The 16100-nt window shown below is 48.6% G+C and overlaps 6 protein-coding genes across 6 annotated transcripts; 3 read left to right on the forward strand and 3 right to left on the reverse strand.

Annotated features, from left to right (window-relative positions):
* Positions 1-1331: 1331 nt before the first annotated feature.
* On the reverse strand, positions 1332-2237 carry PGRI_028080 (uncharacterized protein; the record flags this gene model as incomplete). The annotated part of the gene is made up of 1 exon (XM_040790521.1): positions 1332-2237. One exon carries the CDS (start codon positions 2235-2237, stop codon positions 1332-1334), a length of 906 nt encoding a protein of 301 aa, XP_040647474.1.
* Positions 2238-4998: 2761 nt separating this feature from the next.
* Positions 4999-6694, forward strand: PGRI_028090 (uncharacterized protein; the record flags this gene model as incomplete). The annotated part of the gene is made up of 3 exons (XM_040790522.1): positions 4999-5654; positions 5718-6599; positions 6658-6694. The coding sequence occupies 3 exons, from the start codon at positions 4999-5001 to the stop codon at positions 6692-6694; spliced, it is 1575 nt and encodes a 524-aa protein (XP_040647475.1).
* Positions 6695-7157: 463 nt separating this feature from the next.
* On the reverse strand, positions 7158-8447 carry PGRI_028100 (uncharacterized protein; the record flags this gene model as incomplete). The annotated part of the gene is made up of 1 exon (XM_040790523.1): positions 7158-8447. One exon carries the CDS (start codon positions 8445-8447, stop codon positions 7158-7160), a length of 1290 nt encoding a protein of 429 aa, XP_040647476.1.
* A 331-nt stretch (positions 8448-8778) lies between these two features.
* On the forward strand, positions 8779-11181 carry PGRI_028110 (Mcm10/DnaG-type zinc finger protein; the record flags this gene model as incomplete). Its single annotated transcript, XM_040790524.1, has 1 exon — positions 8779-11181. One exon carries the CDS (start codon positions 8779-8781, stop codon positions 11179-11181), a length of 2403 nt encoding a protein of 800 aa, XP_040647477.1.
* An 887-nt stretch (positions 11182-12068) lies between these two features.
* On the reverse strand, positions 12069-13121 carry PGRI_028120 (uncharacterized protein; the record flags this gene model as incomplete). The annotated part of the gene is made up of 2 exons (XM_040790525.1): positions 12069-12822; positions 12877-13121. The coding sequence occupies 2 exons, from the start codon at positions 13119-13121 to the stop codon at positions 12069-12071; spliced, it is 999 nt and encodes a 332-aa protein (XP_040647478.1).
* Positions 13122-14178: 1057 nt separating this feature from the next.
* PGRI_028130 (Tic20-like protein) lies at positions 14179-15905 on the forward strand (the record flags this gene model as incomplete). The annotated part of the gene is made up of 6 exons (XM_040790526.1): positions 14179-14475; positions 14532-14911; positions 15152-15484; positions 15550-15592; positions 15644-15746; positions 15835-15905. The coding sequence occupies 6 exons, from the start codon at positions 14179-14181 to the stop codon at positions 15903-15905; spliced, it is 1227 nt and encodes a 408-aa protein (XP_040647479.1).
* Positions 15906-16100: the final 195 nt, after the last annotated feature.

A 16100-nucleotide genomic window follows, 5' to 3' on the forward strand; every position in this document is an offset into this window, starting at 1 on the left:
AGTAATTTAAGGAAAAAGTGTGCCAATTGACCGCTGAAGATTCCTGTGACTCTTCTCTGGGGATTCCGAAAAAACGCCTTAAACCCAAAATGTCCGACCGCTCTGAGTCAAGAAATTCGGGACTTTTGATTGGCTCGGCGCCCCTCTGCGCCCTCCGACCTCGGCCGTTGCTAGTCACCTGATTTAGCGTTTTCGTCCACGGGCGTCCTCGGTAACACTGATATTTGCGAGGTATACTATTTACTGCTACCTCCTCATGATTCTATTTATCTAGACATATCACGTTTGCCGACTATCTTGGAATTCAAAGACGTAATTCAAAACATATACCCAACTACACAACACTCACCGGAGTTCTGATGTTAGTTCCCCGACATTTTCGGCCAAGTGGGTCTAGATCGGCCCCGACATATGGGTCCAAGCTTCTGTATGTTGTACGAGATTGCAAGGACCTCGGGATGTTGTGTACCTTTTGTTGATATGGTGTTATTAATCCCTTACTTTATGATCTGCGAAGACCAGAGCCTTTGAGGTCCTTTGCTCAGCTAACCTCCTGGTCTTTTTCCTGGGTCCAATGGATCTCATTATATCCATGGATATGTATACCAACTTGTCCTTCCAAAGATAAAGGAAAGACGGAATTTGAATGGATCTCTAGCAAATAATCCAGCCAAAGATTTGAGATAGTAGTATAAACTATAGAAGATTCCGTAATACTCACAGGACAAAAGAATAGTTGATATATTAGATGAGGGAAGAGACAGAATAAATACCTCTTTATATAGATCGATATGGTGTAATCCAGGGGACAGCGGAAAGACCACGGTTGTGCGTGGTTTTGCGGGAGATGATCATGGTGATTTCGTATAGGCGGTTTTATAGATCTAATTAGGACTAGTGCCATATTACCAACTATGTTTTGGGCGAGATCTTTAAAATCTGATGTTGTTGATACTTTTAAAAGAAGACAGACGCTTGGGAGAGCAGCCTTTATTTATAGGTTTTTTCATGTATAACCAATTCTTCTCTCATTGCCTTGGGTTTCAACTCAAGGCAGCCCTTTGCTCCTGCGTGCATAATTGGTAGGCAGTTTGAATCGCACTGAGTCGGTCCCAAATCAAAAGCGGTAAGGCATGGGCGGCGAGGCAGCCCTATAAGTAAATTAGTGAATGCTAAGACGGCAAAACAGTCGGCCGCATGACGGGCTAAGGGGGCGCTTCACCTCCAATCTCGAGCTTCCCTATAGCTGATAGTCGAGAAAAAAATAGAACTAGAACGTAAGACAAGAACAAAAGATAAGAATGTAGAGACCAGGCCACACCACCGACTCTTCAACGGCTGTTCGAAAATTGCATGTCCCACCCCCGCACGGCAATCTTCTGTAGCCATTCATTGTCAATGATCACGTCAGTTTCTCGTGGTGTTTGGGGATCTCTTAGGAAAAAGAGACGAAAAGGGATGACGAGGGGACCTCCAGAAAGTTTTACTTCGTCATTTTCGTTTTCAGAGACCTCAATGTGTTGGGAATTGAAAGATTTGCCGTTAACGGTATCCCATATCCATAAGTCAATAGTGAGTAGTGCTCGCCGGCGACTGGCTTTGATTGCAATCACCACATTTGCATTCCCTCGCACTGGGTCAAGCCAAAGGTCAACATCTTGTCGAAGTTTCTTTCTCGTTTCGGATACCGCAACTTCCAACACAACCGAGGGCCGCTCTGGACAGCTGCGAGGAGGTCGCCATGGCCCCCAGCCCATATCTGGCTGTTTTCGGTGGCTATTCACATTGATATCGACTCCTGAGTATTGGGTTATAGCTTCGTCAAGTCCCATTCGTGCCAGGGCCTTATCGATGGCTTTGTGCACCGCGAAGGCAATTACGGTATGCTCGCGAGTAATCATCTTGACAGTGAGTGTTTGGGTATTCGGGTTGAAAGATGTTCGGATTGAAGGAATCGGGATAGTATCCAAGCTGAGGAAATCCTGGTTGAAGGTAATGGGATCAATGGAGAAGATGATGTATTCTGTGATCTCAGTAGTTGGCTCTTGTTCGCTCCTGCCAGATCCAGTATCAATGTCGGAAATTTCACGAGAATAGCGCATTGAATCGAACAGGCGTTCACGTTCGCGGGTAAGTATTTGAACAAATTGATCTTTGTCTTCATACTTGTACCGTCCAACAGATGGAGGCAGACCCTCCGAATGATGATCTTGTTCATTTTGATTGGTATGGGACATTTTGCATGATATCTTGATTCCCAGAGAATGTGTTAAGATGAATCCCACAAATTTACCAAAAAATAAATTCTCGGAACTTTGACTCTCTTCTTAGCGTAGGTTAAGAACTATATATAATATTGCGGGACATTTAGGTTTCACCTTTCCAGGTTTATCTTATAGATCGCTAAGAAAACTAGCTGTAAAGATGACGGAATAACCGATGAATGGTCAGTCGGACGAATTCGTAAGCCTGATTTGGTACCAGGGCCTTGGAGAAAGGCCAAGGACAAAAAGCGAAGATGGGAGCGGGCGGCAAATCTCAGGAGCTCAGTGATCCAAACGAATAGCAAAAATGCCTCACACTTAAAGGGTTATAGATTCGTGGAAAGAAGAAGTATAAATCACAAAAAGGGAAGGTGATGCTGTGATGGTACCTAGGTAGTGAACACTGAAAATTACCTGTCACACCTACGGCAGACGGATAGTTGTACCGTAAGTGAACAGAGTAAGCTAAAAAGCGTAATATATTGTACCCGTCCGATATGGGAAAACCGGGAGTATTAACCCTATCTTATCCCCACATCCCTGTCGATCTGTGCTAACCAACATTGGAAGTTGGGACTCGAGGTCTATATCGTATCGGTTAGGGCCAATGCAGCCTAGTCACCCCCGCATGTATGGATACTATTGGCACAGCCATACACTATTTCCGCCAAACATCTATGTGTATGAGGCTTTATGTGCAACACACATATATTCGGATATTCCGAGGGATTTTGTGCAGACAGCTCACTCACATCTGGGGCTGTTCTTCGATTAAGTTTTCGAAACAGGTATAAGAATGTCACCATCCTGGGCTCGTTGATCTCTTTCATACTAGAAATATCACTCATATCCACAACAATTTTGGCAGTTTTTTTTATGTCAATGCGCGGCACGAGCAAAAGACCAAATTTTCCTGTCATCGCTGCCGGTGATCTCGGCTTCAGCGACATCTCTCATTGCGGAGGAGAGAGATTGAGACTCCATCACCCGCAAAACTTGCGAAAGAGGACATAAACAGCCGAATGGCCAACTCTCACACTGCTTGATACCGGCTTCATCTTATAAGATTCGGGATATTATACATTTATGCTGAGGAAACCGGGAGTCCCCAACCTCAAGTTTTGGTTTCGCATGTGTCAACCCGTAGTTAACGACTAGGGGAATATGGGCGTCTTGAAAGAACCAAATGATTTTACAACTTGTTCTAGGGGCTTTGAGAAGAGCCTCTTTCTACTTTTGGGACTAGCAATAATCATAATTACGAGCTTTAATTGAAAAATGACGAGTTATAAGCTCCTTGTTTGAACATAGATAGATTTCGACGGAAGGATACAAATGCATGAACCAGTTAGCAGATCTTAGGGTTAAGAAAATTGAGGTTATGTATGACTATATTGTGTTTGACCCATACTTGACAGTCCCACTTCAAGCTTTGATTGTCCACTAGATTAGATTGGATCACTAGGGCTATATGATTGTGCCTGTTTGTGGGCATAAGCAAGGAATAACCTCTTTAAGCCAGATTTTGATCTCATATGTTCCTTGAAAATGGACCAATACGTTTCCCAAGGTTGTTCGACATCAACCTGGCCCCATCCACCCCGCACAAAACTATGGAATCCATATCACTTTCTGTCCTTGAGGGATTTCAAGATCAGGGATTTTTATATACAGGTCAAATCTTGAGATCATTGAACCGAGGGGGACCAAGATATAAATATCTAGTCAATCACCAAGTACTATAAGAATTCCTTGGGCGTCATTGGGGATCCTCATTGGTACAAGTACGTATTTCAAGAGTCTATAATTGGAAAGGCTTATTCCAAAGTCCAATCTGTCATTTAACCACATGCTGAGCATGTACCACAACTGCCTCATCGCGACATTTGGATGTTTCAGGGGCAAAGTAGAAGGCGGGATCCGCTGACTTTGTGTGGTACACTAGTCTCCTTCCCAGGTCAACCCAGGGGCTATTACGGAGTTCTCCAGTATAGTTATGAAAGCGTGGTCTCGAACTGGGCTTAGGACTATAAAAACACCAGTGAAATTTGACGATTCTATGCTCCGCAGCTACATATTGAAAGAAGCCGTACAGTACGGAGTACATTCTCTCTCTCGACTCGGCTATGTACGTGCATCTCCCATATTTTGCCGGTCCATATCGGGCCGTACATGGCAAAATCCCGATTCTTTGAGGCCCACTCTCGGCATCCCTTCATCCGATACACTTCTCATGATCCCACACACACATATAGTGCATACGTACATCTATTCTAGAAGGTAGGGACATCTTTAGGTATAAATGGATGATTGTAGGTCTTGGGACAATAAGAATTCAGAGATTTTATGCCGGAAAGGGTACGATGTTTGCGAATGTTTATAGTAGGGCATGCCGTCATAGCCAAATCCGGTAGAAAACCCCCGCGGGAGTAAAAGCAAATCAACCAATCAGCAAGCGTGGAGATATTTATGAATGGAGACTCTGGAGAGAAGTTCCTCCCCGCAAAGCTGCACCCAGTCACCGAAATTCCCCAAAACGGCAAAAACGGCCCTGGTAATAGCTCCACGTGCCCATTTACCCGGGGAATCGGGGCATATGGGGACATGAGAAATTACTCCGTACACATTTACCACATTACTCGAACTAGTATTTACTCCTTTTCCTTTCCTCTTTTTCTCTTTTTCCCATTCTCAATTCCTCACTTCCCCTCCTTCAACCCCCTCCTACCCCGCCATGTCACCCCAACAAGAGCTCGTGCCGCAAACAGAATCCATCGCGGAAGTCTACGCAACAGATGACGCCTCGTTGAACTCCGTTGCACCGGAGCATCAGCAGCGATGGACCAACCTGATCACCCAGTTCAACAAGACCTATAATCACCGTCCAGACTTCGTGGCGCGCAGTCCCGGCCGCGTGAACATCATCGGCGAGCACATCGACTACTCACTATACGATGTCCTGCCGACCGCCGTCAGCGTCGACGTGATCATGGCTGTCAAGGTGGTCCCCGCCAGCGCCGAGGGCACTACCATCACGATCGCCAACGTCTCGCCGGAGAAGTTCCCCACACGCGAGTTCAGCGTGCCTCACGATAAGGACGTAGAGATCGACCCCAAGAAGCACGAGTGGGTGAACTACTTCCGCGCCGGCCTGTCAGGCGCCATCAAGTTCCTGCGCAAGGAGAGACCCGATGGCTCAGTCATTCCTGCCAGCATGCAGATCCTGGTGGACGGTAACGTGCCACCCGGTGGTGGTATCTCTAGTAGTGCTGCATTTGTGTGCGCCAGTGCCCTGGCCGTTATGAAGGCCAACGGCCACGACGTCTCCAAGCAGGATCTCTTGGATCTGGCTGTTGTCTCGGAGCGGGCTGTCGGTGTCTATTCCGGCGGGTGAGCTACCCCAATCTCAGTAGACAAAACCAACAAAATGCTAACTTGACTACGTAACAACAGCATGGATCAAGCAGCATCTATCTTCTCCAAGCGCGGCTACCTACTCTACACACAATTCTTCCCTAAATTCAAAGCCCACCACGTTCCCATTCCCACATCCTCCGACGAAATCACCTTCCTGATGGCCCAGAGCTTCGTTACCTCTAACAAAGCCGACACCGCTCCGCGCCACTACAACCTGCGCGTAGCAGAGTGCACCCTCGCCGCCGTGATCCTCGCCAAGCACAACGGCGTGACACTACCCAAGGACAACAGCTCTCTCGGCTACAGTCTGCGCAACTTCCACAACGAACTAATGACCAAAGAAGGCCGCCTCCAAGACCCACTAGAGTACCAAATCGACTCAGTGATCCAAGCAACAATGGACCTATTCACACAAGAAGAGGGCTACACACGCGAGGAGATGGCACAGCTACTGAGCATCAGCGTAGCCGATCTCGAGTCGACCTTCCTCTCCGCATTCCCCGTTCAAGCAGAGCGATTCATGCTCCGACAGCGCGCGCTGCACTGCTTCAAGGAGGCGCGCCGTGTGCTCGATTTCAAGGCCTGTCTCAGCAAGGCTACGCAGCTGGACGAGAAGCGCATTCACTATCTCGGCCAGTTGCTTAATGAGTCGCAGGAATCGTGTGCTACGGCGTATGACTGTAGCGCGCCGGAGGTCGATGAGATCTGTGCTATTGCGCGTCGTGCGGGTACTTGGGGTAGTCGCTTGACTGGTGCTGGGTGGGGTGGTTGCACTGTTCACATGTTGCCTCAGGGTAAGGTGGAGGCCGTGACTGCCGCGCTGAGGGATGAGTATTATCTCAAGAAGTTCCCGGATATTAGTAAGGAGAAGTTGGAGCAGGCTATGGTTATTAGCAAGCCGTCCAACGGTTCGTTTTTGTATGTTCCCTTCCCCCTTGGATCGCTGGTATATGGATGATGGCTAACGTTTTTTTAGGGTTACGGGAGCTGCTATTGACCAGATCCCTCTTTGAACATTGCATAGTAAAATGAAGTAAAACCTACTCGAATAGGGCTCTTTATTATATTGAAAATCCAAAATCCAAAATTACATTCATCCTTCATGGATTATTCAACAAATAGTATACAGTGAAGATGCACAAAGATGCGCCGGCTTGGAGGAAGATAACCCATATCTCTTAGGCACCGGCGTCTTTCAAGATAGCCAGTTGATATGTGCCTTCCAAGGAATCTAGGCGCTTCCAAGTAATCGCGTAGCTTCGTTGGGATTGTGGAACGAGGCGAGTCTCTCAACTCGAGTTCACTTGCACTGGGAGTGCCTTTGGTGGCTCCGTCTTGGTGGGAGGCCCTGGCCTCTAGATATATAGACAGAATCTTGAAGCATAGAACTTTCTGCTTGGATCTCTCCGAAGCCAGGCAATAAATTACCCGCATAACATACGGCTATGTTATAGTTCAGTATCCGCAAAAAAAACTTCAAGTCTTCTTTGGTGCAGCCTTGGCGAAGAAAGCGCTCATTTTCTGCATCCCGCTAGTGTTGACCTTCTTTAGCTTCTTAACTGCTTGGGATTCCGCAGCCTTGGACTTTTTCTCTTCCTCATCCTTGCGGCGTTTCTTCTCCTCCCGTGTATCCTCTTCCTCGTCGTTAAGGGCCCGTTTCCGACTGAAGTTGGACATGTCCCGTGATGCAAGTGCTTGAGCACGAAGCTCCGCAATCTCCTTGAGACGGTCTTTCAGCGGCTTAAAATCGATCGGGCTCTCTGCAGAAGCGAGAATCTCATCTACTCTCGAGGCCATGGTGGTGGGCAGATAAGACTCCTTCATGAAGGACAGCGCAGTGGAAATTCGGAGGAGCCGAGTAATGCGATCCGGAACTGTTGACTCTTCGCTCGGTGGCTGTGGCACAGGTGTCGACTCTCCTACAGGAGTCGCAATAGACGGGGTCGCAGTTGTATCCACAGTTGAGGGTGAATCCTGCCTCTCCTCAGATTTCGAGGCCGATTCCTGGCTCTCGTTTGATGGCTCTTGGCTAGTCACAACATCTTCTCGTTTGACCGACATCAATGGCGTGGCTAGCGCCTCACGAACAAAACGTTCTTCCAGACTCACAGGAAGACCATGATCCGCCATGCGTTCCGCCTTTGTGACCAACTCCTGAACAAGCTTGGTCTCGTTGAACCGGAACATCTTCTCATCCCCAGCCTCGACCACTTCACAAATTGCTTCCACCCGTTCTAAAAGGGAGCCCCGGAATTCATCATCATAAAGGACCTGGCGCAGATGCTTGGGCATGTCGTCTTGGGAATCGATTATATCGTCAAACGGCTGGAAAAGAGAACGGCCTGAATTCGGAGAAGGTGCTAACAATGGAACCATGAAAAACATCGCATCGATTGGGGTCGCCACCAGGAACTCTGCTTTCTTCGTGATTGAGCCCTGTGCGGAGGGCTCGGTATCCTTTTTCTCTTCTTCCGACGAGCTTGGGGTTTTGCGTGTGCGAGGAGTGAACAGGATACTCCGCCCCAGATGCGCTGGCGGTGCAACAACTGTAAATTCGTATATACCGCGATCCGGGCAGAAGAAATAGCGCGTTAGCTCTCCCGATTGGGGATCTGGTAAGGAGAGGAGTCGCGCATTGTCGCTGGTAGATGATGGGAGGATGAATGTTTTGCTTGGTTTCTCTGCTGCAACAAGTGTTTTAGTCTTAGTCTGTTCTTCAGACTTCACTTCAGACTTTGCTTTTGCTGGGGCTGATCGAGTCCTCATTGTGTGTGTTATAAGGTGTGAAGGTGAAGAGAGTGGAAACGGAAGGGGCTAAAATGGTAACCGCGACGCGCCCAACGCGCCTTCCGCTGTGCACGATCCGTCACTTTGCATTAGCGAAGTTTCAGCCCTTGTTGTTTCTATCCCTGTCTTCTGTCTATTCTCATTTTAACTATTTTACATTCTCTAAATTCTACATCCTGCAATCTACATTCCGCGCAAGGGCAGAAGGTGTGGGCCGCAGATGACGCTCCATGATCTATTCGCTCTCTGATTACGTCTGAAACTTCTCATTTATCGCCAGTAAGGCTCCTTCAATCGCTTGGGCTGACAGATGACTAACTATTTCTCCCCCGCTAAAGTGGTTGAACCTGTGTGGCCGCCCCAATCGCCCCGCGCGGCCCTCTTGAGTTCGCCAGCCGGACGACGAAAGTACCAAGACATGCAACGCACCCGAGAGAATATGACATCGCCACTGAAGCGTTCAAGTACTACACCTAATCTCCGATCAAAAGCGAGTCAAATTGTGGACGAAGATGATGGGGAAGAGGAGGACGAAGAAACCCTGCAGCTTCAGCTAGCCGAGATCAAAGCGCGACTGAAATTGAAGAAACTCCAGCAAAAGAATCGTGGAAGGTCTAGTTCGAATCTCGACGACGAAGATGTGCGACCAAATTCCGCAATTAGCGCTCTGCGAACAGAAGACCGCGGTGCAACACCAAGAATCGCCAACGGAGTGAGGCAAAGAACGAGCAGCGATGGAATCCAGGTTCCGGCATCACCTACCAAACGAGAACTTCCTCCCTCCGACCCAATATCACCTCGGAGGTATGTCATGGGCATTGATAAGGGCTGGAAGGCCAGTGATGTATCCTTGAGACGACCTCCAAGACCCGACACTCGACCAAGTAGTCATATGGGATTTCGAAACGGTGCTACACCGCGCTCGAATGACATATTTGGCTCGCGGCCCCAGACTTCTCCCTCATCAACGGGAGGGCTTAATCGAATAAAAAGTTTTAGCGAGAGAATGGCGGAAGGCAGAGCGGCTGAGAAGTCTCGACTGGAGAGAGCAGAAAGGGTCCAGGCTAACCGCAGTTCGGCTTTTCAAGTCGACAAATCGGAAATTGAGGCTTTCAAAGCTGCAGCTTTGGATACAAAGCATTCCCCCCCGCCGTCTTCATCAAGGGAGCGGCCTATGGAAAGCTTCACGCGTGAGGATATTCTTCGATCTATGGGACAGGCCCGCCCATCCGGTCTGCAACGCAGTAATACAACTCCGAGTGTTCGGCGAATTGAGGACGGTGGTCACAACGAAAGACCATATCATCTACATAGACGAACTCATACAGCAGAAGAGCCAAATTCATCCCAGAAACTAGGCCAAACAGATGATGCTTTGGTGAAGTCCCCGGATTCATCAAAATTCGAGTCCTACTCAGCACTGCATCTATCAAGCCGAGTTCTTCCGCATTCTTTCTTGGGCCGCACACTCGCAGATAAGAAGGTTATGCGCATCCCCGATCTACTCAAAACCGTCAAGGGGCCCGCATTCGAGCTCCCAGAGGACATCGAAGGGGACTTTGTGGTATTTGGCATCGTTGCGTCCAAGTCTGACCCCAGGGACAAGAAAGCTCCAGGAAACTCGTCGACTAAAGAACTGGACCCTTATGATGATGGACTTAGTAACACGAACAGATATATGGCCATTACCTTGACCGATCTGAAATGGACTATTGACCTCTTCCTTTTTGACACTGCTTTCCCCCGTTATTACAAAATCTCGGAAGGGACTCTCGTCGCAATTCTGAACCCAACAATCATGCCTCCTCCAAAGCACAAGCTGGACACAAACAGATTCAGCCTGTCCCTGTCCTCATCAGATGACAAAGTCCTCGAAATTGGCAAGGCACGGGATATCGGGTTTTGCAAGGCTGTAAGAAAAGATGGAAAGACCTGTCAATCCTGGATAGATGGTCGAAAGACCGAATTCTGTGACTTCCACGTTGATATCCAGATTCGGCGCACTCAGGGCCAACGCTCGGGGGTTAATGCTGACACGGGTATGCTTGGTCCTGATGGTAAATCCGGCTCGCGCACTGGATTGTATGGGGGAGCTAGGCGACCGGCTTCTTACAAGCAAGGCATGAAGTACGACGGTCCCCAGTATGACATGGGATCCCAATCGCTCTACTACGTTGCGCCCTCCAGAAACCGCGGAGGTCATACATCTTACAACCCCATGGGAGAGTCAGCAGCAAGCCTGATTGATGCACATAACGATGGCTTCGTCGGCTCAGGCATGTTGGGCCGCGGTATGGAGAACAAGGAGGAACGAATGCGCAGACGTCTTGCAACACAACAACGAGAGCGCGACATCACCCAAAAACTAGTTTCCGGCCGTGTCGGTGGCGTGGGTGCCGAGTACCTTCGCACAAGAACCGGCAACGAGAGTCCGAACAAAGAAAAAGCACCAGGCACCCCCTTGCTCAAGAGCCCCACGACAACCGGTATGGATATGGCTACCTTCGGCAAAGCAAAGAACGTCCGTTTAAGCCCAATGAAGCGTGCCCATGACAAGCCCCATGGTAGCGGGATTAAGAAGACGCGGTTCATCACTTCAAGGGGAATCAAGGAGGCTGGCCGGGAGAGTCTGGGCGCGCCAGCTGAGTCCACGCCCAGTAGGAGACAGATAATCTTGGATGATGACGACGATGATGATCTGGAGTTCATTTGACCAATACTATCACCTCAATCTTCCAGTCCCCCTTGATACCCATAACGCCATAACGAATACAAAGCATGTCCCGGTTGCATTGGGCGGATTTCCTTTTTTGTTGGACTTGTCGAGTAGAGTGGATATAACCTTTGTCATGAATCAATGTGATGATTAATGTATTTGTACCTCCATTATAGAGCCCATGAGGGGTTCCTCTCTTAGTTTACATGTACGAGTAGTGGACTTGTATCGGTATTTATCGCGGCTAGTGCCGAAAGCTTGTTTTGACTACTACCTAGGTAGTAGCCCTGGAGTGCACCTAGTCGCAACAGAGAAACGAGCTTTTCTACGGAATAAATCATAGCTACAGGCAAAGGTTTTCCAAATATCCAGAATTTCCATTGATTTGTTTCGCTTTTCGATGATTCCTCCCGTGATGACCAAAAACCGCTTCCCGCGGTGAATAAAACTTCAGAACACGCCTGTACCAAAAGGACCAAAAAAGAGACAAGAATACAGATGAAAAGACAAGAGAAAACGCCGTTATTCCGAAGATGGTTTCATGGTATCCTTAGTATTCGCACTTCCCAAACCCACGCATGCCATTGAAACGAAACGCAAAAAGCAAAAACGCAAGAAAAGCAAGAAAAGCAAAAGAAGCAAGAAGAAAAAACGTCCCAGCAACCTGCGCAAATTACAAGACGGCTGTCTTGGGAAGAAAGGAAGTCATTAGAAGAAAAGAAAACAAAGCATAAAAAGGGATGCGATGCGCATATTGGTGCAAGAAAGAAATTGACACACATCCAGTGCCAGATCCAGCATAACGCCAAATGAGAGAAAGGTGAAGATTGTCAAAGCGCTGGAATTATGCAAAATGGATGAAAAAGTGTGGTGACCCAGGGAACCTAGGAATCGGATGTAGATGGCTTAGCGGTCGAGCTCTCTCCAGAGGCTTCAGCGCGCACGGCCCGTCGAGTGCGTGGGGCAGGGCTACCACGGGCCTCACGGAGGCGCTTCACACGGTCGGCAGGAGCTTCGGGTCCTCGTGCCTTTCTGCTGACAGGCGGCCAGTACTTCAAGAGGCTGCTGCCACTGCTGGTGGAGAGACCTCGGGACCGAGTCTGGTCATCGGCGGGAGTGTCGAAACCAAGATCCTCGGAGAAAGAATCGGGCTGGAATGGCGGCACATTGCCCACAGTAGAGCGAGTGAAGTGGCGGCCAGTATGCTCGATGGGGGTAGAGCGAGTGAAGTGGAGACCAGCATGTTTGACGGGGGCAGATTGAGTGACGATGCCAGGATATCCGACGGGGGCACAGGGCGTGAAAGACAAGCTCTCAGATTCGGAGGTAGCTGGATCTGGCAAGATGGGAGGAGTCAGACGTGCCTCGTCTTCATTAGCTGGAGTTGGAGACATTGGCTCGTGGTCGTCGTGATCCTCCACATCGGTGACATCCTCCTCCCCACCATTGGTAGGCGCAACGTCGAGAGGGAACAATATACGAGGTTTGATGTCAGCACGTCTCAAAGGCTTCACGCTCTTAAGAATGTCAGGGTTATTGGCCAATAGATCGGGGCGGTTGGCGAAAAGGCCAAGGTCATCTTCATCCTCGCCCTCATCTTCTATGTCATCAAAGCGCTGGAAGATCTTCTTTCCGCGACTGAAATATAGGTTAAAATGTGTGATTCTGATGGGTAAGTGGTATTTGACTTACTGGACATAATAGACTCCTTCATTGGGTCTGGAGTTCGAACGAGTGGCAGGTCGAACGCCAGCTCTTGCAGGTCGAGGAATGATAGAATCGGTCGAAAGGGGACCGATCACAGGGATGCGATCACGTGAATCCTCATGAATAGGGATACCCAATTCTTGCTCTGCAGCTTGGATATTGTACCCTATCAAAGGTTCATCGACGAAAATTGCTGGGGAGTCTGTAGCGGAAGGTTTGGTGGTATCCATTTTTCTGCGCTTGGGTGTGGAAGTGGAAGGAAATAGAGAACGAGAGATGGAAGAATCAGAACTGACTACCTTCTTTTTTGAAGGAGTTTTAGCTGGGGTAGGTAAAGCCTGTTCTGCAGAGGAAGGGTTGTGCGAAGAAGTGCGGGGAAGCGAAAGTTCCGATTCAAAGGGGGAAATTCGGGAGGCAGCAGTTCTGTGAGAGCGTGCAGTCTTTCTGGATGAGGGTTTAGCCGTCCCAGGCGAAGAAGGTGAAAGATTCCTTTTAGATGCTCCAGGTTTGGCAGATGCATTTTGGTGACTTGGAGGTGGCGTAGTTTGGACAGCCCTTGACGCTCGTTGGACTGCAAGCCTAGCGGAGTAACGTGTAGGATAAGGCTCGTAGTTGTCATGCTTTGCCCCATGTCGCGGCGCTCTAGGTACCCGAAGCTCAGACGGTGAAGGAGGCGGTGGTGTGGACGCCATGTTGACTTGAATAGCGATTGAACAGCCGCTTGGCGATTTGAAGTAATTTGCGTGAAGGCGTAAATAATATACGAGTCACGGTTTATATCTCTGGTTTTTATTGCTTTCGTGATCTTAATAAAATATCGAGGAGGAGCGTTGGCTTAATCAAGGGCGTAACACGACCAACTCGTGAGATGTCCGACCAAAATGAGGGGATCAAACGGAGATATGAAAGTCCAAAAAAAAGATACTAAACGTAATCTTACGGATATCCAATTGTCCGAAGCGATGATAATATAAAGCGATAAGTTGGGGATGAAGGAAGGGTGAAGGTTGTTGTGAGAGACGATAATCACCCAGCCACCGGGTATCCTCACCGCCCGATAATTGCGGTGGCTGAAAACCCCCGCGTCAACAACGTTTGATTTCCTATTTCGATCTACCCCAATTCTTGTTTGATTATCTTGACGTCGATCTTGTTCTCACTCACTCGTCAATTGACCTTCAAACACTTTATACTGCGGATTAGTCTGAGACTAAACCCATTTGGGTCTCCAGTCTATAAAGATTGCTTGTACATACCTCGGCCGTTACTCTGCGCAAATTCAACAACATGGCTTTCCGCACTACAGCAGAAGAAATGGAGAGGCTTCAGCTATCCGATGATGACACAGAGGATATCTGGAACTCCCCATCCAGGAGAGCAACCCACAAAAAGATCAACCCAAAAACCTCTACCGAGAAAATTGCACCAGAAAATCGAGCTTCCCACGATGGTGACGATCCTCTGATAGATCACCAAGAGGCCCGCGAGGCTGCCCTCCGGACAGAATTACAAGGTGTGCGGAATATTAACGAAGTCATTGAAGGACTTCTGGCAAGTTTGGACTCCGCCAAAGGAAACATGGAGGTAATATGTCGTTCGCATAATTCATGGTCAATACTTTTAGCTAATAATCTGTGTAGACCGTCTCACAAACTGTTACGTCGGCCTCGACACTCCTCAACACCTGGACTCGCATTCTCTCCCAAACCGAGCATAATCAGCGATTGATCCTCAACCCCAAGTGGGAAGGCGCTACTCAAGATGTGATCGATATCGAGAACCAAGCGATTCAAAGACAGCAAGCGGCAGAAAGACGCGAGCAGGCGCTCCAGCAACAAAGAGAGGCAGCAGCGCGGAAAGCCGAGGAAATTGAAAGGCGACGCGCGCAGGTCACTCGGGGTACTCGGGGCACCACCCGCGGAACTACAAGGGGTACAGTGAGAAGTACTGGCCTAGGAAGAACGCCCAGTATCAGCACAACCCGCACGGCAACACGAGGGTCTACAACAACAACCCAGCGGTCAGTCAGCGGTATAGCACGGGGGAGTGGAATTTCTCGCGGTCGGGGGAAGGTTTAGATGGACTGGAATACTTTATGTACAATAAATCTTTAACTGAAGAAACAGAATGATATGATACCCTTACTTTAATATATTGTCGCCTGAGGCATCACATGGGCCGTTTACGCGCGTCGATCTGATAAGGATAAGGAGTTACCCCAATTTATTCCCCTGTCCCATTCCGTCATTCACCTTTCCAGGTACAACAACATAATGAACTTCGCACCGTATCAAGATCAATCACCAGAGATTGAGCGTGCCCTATCCCCCCCTCACCCAGATGGTCAGAGAATCTCCCCAATTCTCCGCTCACCGCGAGCCTCGGCAGACCTGCCCTCCCCCAGTTACTTCGCTGGCGGAAATGGCAACACGGGATCTGGGCGAGACCTGGAGGGTGGCCATGTGAGTCTAGGGGCTTTTGAAACAAGTCTTCCCATTCGTATGGATATCGAAGCAGCGCTCGCGTATCTGCTTCTACCTCCCGCGGGAGGTGTATTCCTGCTACTAGCTGAACACAAGAGCGACTATGTGCGGTATGTCATAGGCTTCGGAGTACTCAGTATTACTTGAATCCCAGTTTTCTGACTATTTACTATAGGTTCCATGCTTGGCAATCGAGCATGTTATTTGCTACCATGTTTGTGAGTATTCCATCTTTCCTAACATCACATTCGCTCACATGCCATATATAGATCATCCACCTACTGTTCTGCTGGTCGAGTTTCCTCTCCTGGACATTGTTTATTGTCGATGTTGTTTTAATTGGATTCCTCAGCATGCATGCTTATCAGGATGGTGAGTCTCCCAAGGTTTCTCTACGGGAGCTACCAAAAGAGCCGAGTGGCAAGGCTAATGGATCTGATACTAATCACATTATCTCTAGTTGATACTTTGGACCACTTTGAGGTCCCCTTTTTCGGCCATCTGGCCAACTCCTTTGTTGACGATGAATGAACTTGGTCTTTGGGAATTGCACGTACTTGAATTATTACCGCGAAGCGTGTCATTTCTTCATATACCCTTGTCTGTCAACACACCTGTTCTTTCCTTAATTGCTGGACAGGCTATACGTGGATTCTGTGAATAGTTCTCTTCATGTTTAGCTTTCTAGCGTTGTAAATTCCATAATTTCCACCGAATCATTTTACC

The sequence above is a fragment of the Penicillium griseofulvum genome (assembly GCF_001561935.1).
Source record: "Penicillium griseofulvum strain PG3 chromosome Unknown contig_80, whole genome shotgun sequence".
In the NCBI taxonomy this organism is placed as follows: domain Eukaryota; kingdom Fungi; phylum Ascomycota; class Eurotiomycetes; order Eurotiales; family Aspergillaceae; genus Penicillium; species Penicillium griseofulvum.